We start from the raw sequence: 9,807 nt of genomic DNA, 5'->3' as shown, positions 1-9,807 counted from the left end.
AGAAATGGTAACTGCAATAAAACATCTAGCAGTGTCCAAAACAAGGTGCAACTGGTGCCTGCATCAATGCACTGTGAGGTCAGATAGCAAAAGAGAAGAGAAAAATTAAAGGGATGCTGTCAAGGTGTTTAGGATTTAAAATTATCTGTTCTGACACTCATCTTGTTTGGACTGCTTCACTCTTGAGGTGCCAGAAAAGTATGGATTATTTTAGTTTAAAATCAAACATTTTTGCAGTTCCTTACTCTACATTGGGTGGGAGGGAACAAGATTAAAAAATTATTTTTCTTTCTTCGATAGTAATGGACATACATATCATAAAATTTATTTCTGAAATCGTTAAGGGTTCATTACTTTTACAAGTAGTTTAACAACCTGACAGCCTCCGAAATAAACATATATGCATGTGTGCAACTATTTATATATTTAAAATACAGATACATGCACACTAACATATTAAAACTATAGCAACAATACAACTATGTTCAATCATATTTGTAAAGAACCTTCACACTCAGTTTTATTGTCAGTGTAAATTAGACAAACTTAAAAAAGTAAGCATTTGGAAAAGGTGCTAAGAGCACCAACAATGGCTACCTGTTTAATTATGTATAGAAGGTTATATCATAAAATGATTTTCAAGTTCTGTTATTCAATTTTTAACATTTTTTAGTTTTAGAATTTGTATTTAAAGTATATTTTTAAACCAGTTTAAAATGTAGTTTTCACTGAGCTTGGAAATAACAGGAAAAAAAAAAACAAAACGTAAAAAATGTAATTATTACTGCGGTGAAGCACCACTACAATCCAGACCAATCTGGAAATTCTTACAACTTCCATTTAATTTTGACTTCAACAACTAGCTGCTAGTAGAAGACAACTATTCAAGCTGAGCAACACACCACCTTTTAAGTATTATTCATTACAAACCACGTACTTAGACGTTTTCTAGTAAAACACTCTCTTGCCTTTCAAATTTTTTCACAAACAGGAACACCAAGGAATAAAAAACTCCTCAGACAAGGGACATACAGGGTTGAAGAATGCCCAGAATGAAAATTCACAGCCAGACTTCCTCCTTCTCAATAGAATGTAAAAACAGTAAACTGCCTTGGGGGAATGAAGGAGGATTCATTTTCTATTTAGGACAGAAAAAAGGAACTCAGTAGCTTTGTGGCTACCTGTTCTGTAACATCACTCTATTGTTCTTTGGATAAGATGAGATGAAAGGGTCAGTTCCATAGGACCGGAGAAAGCTGGACAATGCTGTAAAAGTCATATGAACTTCTTCATATGATTGTATGATCAAATAAGGAATTGTTTACATAGGTGATATTTCAGTTGTCTAAACCTTTATTTCTCTGTAGGCTCCATCATTTTATCACATAGAAAAAAAATGGAATGACCATAAAGATGGAAAGCCTCAGTTAAATCTCTGAAGTACTGTAATTCAGCATAACACACAAATGATTGAGAGCACACGACCTAGGCAGGATGCCCTTGGAAATGGAGAAGGCAAGAGGAGAAGAGACTTTCTGAAAAAAAACTTGGCAAGTATCAAGCAGAAATGCATTGAGACTTGAGAGATCATGACTCACACCATGGACTTCAGAGATACTAGCAACCTTTATGAATCCACATGAAGGTAATAAGAATCCTAGAAATGTTTTACAGTGAATAATTTACCTTCCCAAAACATTGTCATTGAATCAACTAGCAAGATAATGTGCGAGTATTAGAAGAGCCTTTCCTATAGCTTAATACTACTACATGTGTACTCTCTCCCACCTCAGCTGATGAGGTTTGTGCTGGTATTTTTCCACGCTCTAGTGTTGGAAATTCGGTACAATTTTATAACCTGTTGAACTGTGACTTTTGTGTACAAGTATTTGAATATGAAAGCATATTCACCCTCCTCCACACCTAAATTTGGTCAAAGAATCAAGTTTTCTGTATCACAGCAGGCCGCTCATTTGCAATCCTCATTACTGTTTCTACTTTCAGTGGTTTAGGAGGAAAGAGGTGTAAGATCATTGCAGATAATGCCTTCAATTTGTTTCCGAGAAACTTCACATTCTGCTTAGATAAAAACCACTAGAAGACACTCAATTTGTGCCATACCCGAGAGCTTCTTAACTCACCTCAGAGGTAAAGGAACCATAGCCTATTGCTTTGATTCTCTTTCAAACAAAATATCCTTCGGTTTTTCCGTTGGATTTGTAGGCAGTCAGCTTCCAGCATGACCCAAAACTCACTAGGAAAAAGTAAATCTAGGGTCTACAACAAGCCAGTTCTTTCCCAAGATAACTCCTGATAAATAAAGCTGGAGGCTTCTCAAGGTGAGAGTCATGATTGATCTTATTGCCAGTACTAAATGCAGGCTTAGTTTTGTGCTGAAAGACCATTCCAGAATGGTTTTAACTAACCTGTAAATACACATCACCTGCAACTCAAAAACAGTCTAGGTTAAGAAGCCTTCTTAGTAGTTCATTATGTTGTTAAAAGCACACTAAAATTAGAGGTGTAACTTACTAATGTACTTCAAATCACCTCTCTGGGTTATTCTCCTTCCAACTCATAGTAAAACAGATATGATCCCCTATGTACAGCCTAGCCTTTTGATTAATGATTGGCTTCCCCAACCAAAAAAACTCAATTAAATAGAGACCTTATCTGTAACAGAAGTCAAATCAAGAGGTGCATGTTTACTGAATTACATGAATACACTGGACAAAAGCACAGCATAAGTTGTGTGTCTACATGAAGACCATCTTTGCCTAGAAAACAGGTCCAATTCCACCCTAGAAGCATGCTCTCCGATAAAACACTGATGTGCTTTTTAATAAACCACTGGATGTCCTGTATGCACAGCAAGTCAGAAGAAATACCACTTTTGAGATAAGCTCCTAAATTGTATTTTCAAAGTCTATTTTTACTATGTTTAGCTATATATTATATTTAAATATCAGATTATAAGTATAGTACATTTTATATACTCATATCTTTAAAGTATATTTAACATATGTCAGTGTCTGTTTTGCTGGCATGGGCTTTTTGAAGGTTTTGGGGTGTTTTTCTTTCATTTTGGGAGAGTAAGCATGATTCAAAATTTATTTCCTATGTGTTTAGGAAATTTTAACTAATATTCTCAGACCTGAGTGAGAAATTTGAATACAGTATGTCATCACCTGGCACAACTTCATACTTAATAATGGAAATCACTGAAAAAACTTCAGCTGATTTAACAAGGATGTTTTAAATCTTTAAATAAAAGTGGGCCTTCAAAGCAAATTCCTACTTAATGTTAATCACATGTTATTTATTTATACACAAATCAGGTAAGAAAACTCAAAATTATTCTTAAACCCAAGGCTTCTTTATTTCATTTAGCAAAATAAACATTTGTTAAAGTTAACTTACCATCCAAAATGAAGGTAAAAGTAGATTTGTCTTGTTGAAAACTTTTTTAACTTTCAATGTACTGAAACTAAAAAGTAGCTTCTCGTTCAAAACCCATTCAACATCCTACAAAATCTTGCACCTTAACCCCTTGAAAGAAGGCACTGTGAGATTAATTGCATATTATTAAAGACAGCCTTCAAATATATCTCCTTAATGCCTCCCTACACAGAAACAACTACTTTCTTCAACTCCATAAAGTCTCCTGGAGGTTCTAGGGGAAAGGATAGAAATCAGACCATTCCAGGCTCTCTGCCAGAGGAATAAAAGGTTCAGTATCAGAGAACTTGCCAGCGGTGGCACATGTGATGGCAGTTAAAGCCTTTCAAGTCTGCAAAACAGAAAGCTTTGCAGATTTCTGAAAAATTTCCACATGGACCTTGCATACTTGATCACAACTGTGTGTTTCTTCTCTAGGAGGTAGGTAGGAGAGCAACCTTGTTTTCCTCTGTAGGAGGATGAAATTAAATTTGTTCTGTGAGCTCATCTGAGAGTATATGGGACTGTGAATAATATAATCTGTTTGCACTCATTCAAGACCCTAATGAGAAGGCACCCAGAGGCAGCTACGTGTACATTTCATTCCTCAACAAAACCAAATATCCTTTCCTAATGTGACATTCTTTCCCATGGTATTAAACCAACCATTTGTGTTGGGTGAAAAGATTCACTTTAGTTCTCCTTCCCCCAGAATACAACCTGAATTGTCACTTCTTGTTCCACAGATACTCAATTTATAGTAGAGCTAATACATGAAACCATGTTCTTGGGTGCACTGAGCCTCTATCCTCAGGTGACACAGTTTATACTCTCCTTTTGCAGTAACCAACATTTTTCCCACTTGGAAATGCCCCCTTGCTCCCCTAAAAATGGTCTGCTTGCAAGTTTTTGGAGACAAAGGAATGATTTTCAATAGCCCTCATCTCTGTTTGAACCCACCTGGGTAGCAAAAAAATATATACGTTTCTCTCTGTGGGTGTCGCAAAGAGCTGGCTCTTTTGAAGTTCTGGATTCATAGTTTTCCAATTTCTCCCCTCCACTCACTTTTTTTTTGTAGATTTACCTTTTTGTCACGTAACTATGTTATTCCTTTGTCTAAGGAGATCCTTGTGCTGTGGAGAGCAAGATAGAACTGTTCCTTAAAAACAATTATTCTAGTTCTAAAAAATGTATGAACTGTTTTTATGAAAGCATAAAGGTACATGATGATCAACTACAGCATACTGGAATAGTCAAAAAAAGCTGTACAAAGTAGGGGAAAAAAAAGGAAGAAAAAGGAGAACTGTAAAAGTTGTATCAAATGTTTACTATGCCAATAGTTTATAGGTCAAAGAAGAATTGATTTCTTAGTAATAGAATCTCACCTTTCAGCTCAGTTATTTGAGACTGAAAATATACCTTCAGTTGATACAGGTTTGTTGGGTTTTTTGAAATTAATAGCAAAGCAGCGGAGTTTTTAAAGCAAAACCAGTTTCCGAACAGGATAAATTAACAGAACAAGTACATTTGATATGTTCAACTTATAAATACAAAAGAAGGGCAGATATTCTAAAGATAATGTCTGTTAAGAAATAAGATAAACATACGTATTCCAACCCAATATTTCTAGATCTCTGACAAGACCTGAGTAGTATTCTGGCGGCCGTGGTATATGCAGGTCTTGCGTATTCTTTAAAGCAATTTCCTGTTTAAAAGAACATTAAAAACATCATTAAGAGAGATTTCAATATTTCTGCATCTATTTAGTCATGTGATTTTTGCAATTCATTCAAAAATATTAAGCTTATGTAAAATTAACTGTACACTGCATTTGTTTTGTTATAGCCTCCAGCTAAAGCAGACAAAGAAGCTGTTTGGTAAAATTACTTCAGATACTGGTAATGAAAACATCTGCAATTTAAAAAAACCCACAGATGTTGACAACATAGTCTTCAGATGCAAATATCAAATGTGCCTCTTTTTCAGCTAATAAATTTGAAGTCAAGCATCTTGACTGAAAGAACATTTCAAAAGAAGGTTCTATTAAGCCCACAGCTGTCTCCTGGGCTCCACAGCCACCAAAGATGACACATATATGAAATCCTCCATATTATTTTTAAGTAGCTATATACAACTTTATATAGCAATAAAAAAAAAATATCAGTTTCTCAATTTTAACATCATAGGATCCCAGAGACTAAGTCCTGGTACAGACACTCACCAAGTATGTTGTTAGGCCTCAAAAAAAAATTCTTATCAAAAAGGTAATACCACGTTACAGAGAAAAACCAAACCAAACCATATGTTCAACATTCATGTTGTGCTACTTGTTCTTTAAAAGTGTACTTAAATTACAATTATGCTTACAGGACAAATAAATAATGAAATTTATAATAAAATTATTAATAATTTATAATAAAATTATACAAACTAGTAAATAGAATTAATAATAAAATCAGTATGACAATAATTTCTGCCCATTTCTCCCACAGTGTCTTCTGTTGTTTTTACTATCTGCACTGAGGATCACTATTTTACTATTTTGAATGAATTATACTTTCATTGCGTTCTCATTTTCTGCATGCCTCTGTATCCAGGCAAATAGATTGGAATAACTACTGTGAAATATTCCAAAATAGTCACATGTAGACATTTTTATTCCGTCCTATTCCACACGTCTTTGCCTGGTTTAGTGTAATCTAGTTTGGCAGGGATTGAACCAATACTGAGGAAAGGCACAGAGCAATAGGGTAATACCAGGAGAGTATTTTTGTTGTTTCAAAGAATACTCACTGTGTTTTATTTCTAAGTCAAGTAGGCTGTATGCAAGTATTCTTTGCCAAGAATGCTCATAGAATAATGTTTTACTAGCAGACAAGAAATTGTCAGTTTCATGTTGTTAACTAAAGACTTTGCTACTCTTTAATCCCAGATTAAAAAAAACTTTTGTAAAAAGAATAAGCAGCAGGCTCTGACCTATTAAAAAAAAAGCTTTCTCGATATATTGATCAAGTTGTCACACAGGTGAAGGCACCTTCAGCAATCCACTGACTGTATAATCCTTTGTGTGATTACAAGCCTTCTTTACCATCTGGACAATACCAGGAATTCCAGGAAAATCATTGTAAAGAGGATAGCTCTATAGTAAGATCCCTTGCTGGGATTTTAATTTTTCTATAATACTCCAATTTCCAAAACATACAGTCACTTAAAATCCTAAAGGATACGTATACAAACATTACATGAACAGCATACATACAAAATCACCTCTTCTTGAAAAAAAAAAACAACCCACACCCAAACCCATAAATCCATCTATCAAACAGTAAACTGTAAAAAACTGAAAGTGAAAGGCAAAGCTGTAAGAACATCCAATCTCCCACATACACAGTCTGTCACTTACCAAAATAGTTTTCAGCTCCACCATAAAACTGACAAGATCTGGACAGCTGTGCAACCTCTGGAGGGAACACAGTATCAGTTTGTTTACCACTAAAAGTTATGAGTTGAAGAAAACAATTTCAGTCTAACTATCTATTTTTCTAGTACTGTCAATCCAACTAGCATAAAAACCCCCAACCACATACCACACATTTAAATGTTTCAATTACAGAACAAATCTTCCAGAGTACAGGAAACTTTACTGAAAATTAACCATCACCTTTGTCACATCATGTCACATTACACATTTATATAGTTTATGAAGACTTTACACTTTATCTATTTATGAAGAAATTTATGAAAACATTTATGAAAACTTTAGTCTTCACCAATGAGAACAGAAGCTTTAGAATTACCACACATTTAAATGTTTCAATTACAGAACAAATCTTCCAGAGTACAGGAAACTTTACTGAAAATTAACCATCACCTTTGTCACATCATGTCACATTACACATTTATATAGTTTATGAAGACTTTACACTTTATCTATTTATGAAGAAATTTATGAAAAAATTTATGAAAACTTTAGCTTCTGTTCTCATTGGTGAAGACTTTAGAATGTCTCAAACACATTTCTTAGTTGGTTATATTTTCTTTAGGAACTCTCCCGACCCATCTGCTTTTAGATGCTGTACATGATTAAGAATCCCTGCCCATCTTCAGATGGGGTACACATTCACACTTCCGTTTCCTCAGCTCTGTATCTTTGGTTACTCCCAACTCACAACCCTTGTTCTACAACAGGGTGCACAGTCTGTGAGACACAGTGTCTCAACTAGCACAAGTGACAAACAGGCTGCCTTAGAGACAAAACGTTCTTCCTGACTGCAGGACTGTTCTATTCTTGCTCCAAAGCTTCTCTGGATAGGCAGGTTTAACTTACATTTCTTGACTGTCTACCACACAGAATGAGCTAGATCTATCAATAATTAATGTGAATCCTCTCCTCTGCATTATGAACAGTTTGTGAAAAATAAATATATAAACAAGGAAAACCAAAATCTGTTTGTAATTGAGAGATTAAAGCAAAATTCTAGTAAAATATCAGCAGCCGTTTATTAAAAATCATTCTATCTCAATCTTCAAAAAAATAAAGCTTGAGTAAAAACAAATACTTACTAAATTCTATCCATCTCTCTTTAGATTGACCTGTAAATCCTCAAGCATTTCAAAATAAATCTTAGCTATACAATGAAAGAAGAGTTCTTAAACACTTTTAGAACAGGTATGTGAGTATAAGCTTTTCAGAATTACTGTAAGTATACATTTAACAGAAATGGTTTAAAAAGTTGTATACCTGCTTTAAAATATGCCGATATCCGTGCAGTATCTTCTTTAGGTGCCAGCTACACTCTATCCTAAACAATCAGTATTTTGTATAAACTTTAAATTCACAGTACATGATTTTCAGAAGAGATCAGAAAGTCTGCTACACAACAACATAAAAGTTTTTCTTCAAAAAAAACAAAGGAAGTAAACAATACTTCAACATTTCTTTGAATTTCATATTCAGTTATTTAACTTTCAAATGTCACTATCCCAAAGCTCATTAAAAATTAAGCATTTACCTACAAAAGCCTGTTCTTTGCCGAAAACAACAACATAATTCTCGCAAGCTAGCATGACTTCATAAAACATACCAATATTTTAAAATGATATCCTGAAAATGTCAAAGTTACATATAATGCAGTTTTAAGTATCTGACCTAGAATGTAACAAAGCGATGGAGTACCACACCTGTTCACAGCAGGCTGGCCTAGGCAGCACTATGGAATACAACGTTAAAGACTAATCCATGTATGGGTGCATACACACAGTACGCACACACTCCCACGTATTACTATGATAAACACTCGCAGTAATAACAACAGAGCTTTTAAAGAAAAGCTGGGTAACGCAAATTAAAACGTATTAACAGGAAAGAGAAAATGAAGTTAAAAAAAGCTATGCTAACCATCAAGCACATAATTGCTTAAATTTACAACTTTGCACTGAATTTTGTTACCCAAATGGTGACATATAAATAATTTGATTTAAATGAACATTTTTTCCAAGTACATTGATTTACATATAAATATAACCAATTAATTACAACAAGTTTCAAAGTTAATTAACAACAAAATATTTTGATATAGGCAATGCTTATTGTCAGCGTTTATTAACACCGATGCTGTACAATTTTGATGCAAGGTTAAACTGAAACCAGTAAGAATTAATTACCAACACTGATATTGGAAAAAAGAATAATTCATATGCATATCCATCATTGCTTTCATCAAAATAAAGGTTTGCTACATAAACTTACAAATTGCTTTCATAAAACTCTCTTACCTTGCATTCTTCAGTTGAAAATCCGTCGGTAACAGTATCCTGATATGGAAGTCTCTACCCTTGAAAAGAAACATTTAGTTAATAGGAAGGTCAGAAAAAAACCAAACAAACAGACAGTTGTGGGAAGTATTCCCCGTAAGATCAGCTACCAAGAAAGAAAGTTTGTCTCATCTGACTTTCAGGAATATTGTTCAGAATGTCTTTATTTAGGAAAAAGAGCAGCATGAGTGACAGGTAGAAATAATGCTGATTTTAATTCTGAAGTTGAAATACTCTTGACCTGTAACTCACAGTATTCAGTAAAAACTCTTCAGTGCGTCACATTTCATAAAGCAAAAATAACACCTTTCAGAAGAAAAATAAACATTAACCAAATCTGGACAAAACCAATAAATATAATCCAAATCAGGCTGAAATACATGAAAGTATGTCTTCATCTCAAGTAAAACTCAAAACAGACTCTTATCATAAAAGTACTACACTAAGAAGGAAATCGGGCACTGATCTGCATCACATTTCAGCAAGGTTTTAGAAACTGTAAACAAAACCAGTCCCAAGTACATGAAAGTAATTTTTTTCCTGTTAGTGCAATCC

General features: G+C 34.1%; 1 protein-coding gene across 1 annotated transcript in view; it reads right to left on the bottom strand.

The window, feature by feature from the left end:
* FANCL (Fanconi anemia, complementation group L) overlaps window positions 1-9,287 on the bottom strand; it is a 27,659-nt gene extending 18,372 nt beyond the window's left edge. Inside the window, exons 1-4 of the mRNA XM_009696842.1 lie at window positions 9,214-9,287; window positions 8,180-8,240; window positions 6,842-6,898; window positions 5,046-5,143 (exon numbers count right to left, since the gene is read on the bottom strand). Of these exons, the coding sequence (XP_009695144.1) occupies window positions 5,046-5,143; window positions 6,842-6,898; window positions 8,180-8,240; window positions 9,214-9,287 (290 nt within the window). The remainder of the gene's footprint in view (window positions 1-5,045; window positions 5,144-6,841; window positions 6,899-8,179; window positions 8,241-9,213) is intronic.
* Between the last annotated feature and the right edge of the window lie 520 nt (window positions 9,288-9,807).

The sequence above is a fragment of the Cariama cristata genome, unplaced genomic scaffold (genome assembly GCF_000690535.1).
Source record: "Cariama cristata isolate BGI_N322 unplaced genomic scaffold, ASM69053v1 scaffold7003, whole genome shotgun sequence".
In the NCBI taxonomy this organism is placed as follows: Eukaryota; Metazoa; Chordata; class Aves; order Cariamiformes; family Cariamidae; genus Cariama; species Cariama cristata.
The sequence above is the reverse complement of the archived record's forward strand: the minus strand, read 5'-3'. Positions and strand labels throughout refer to the sequence as shown.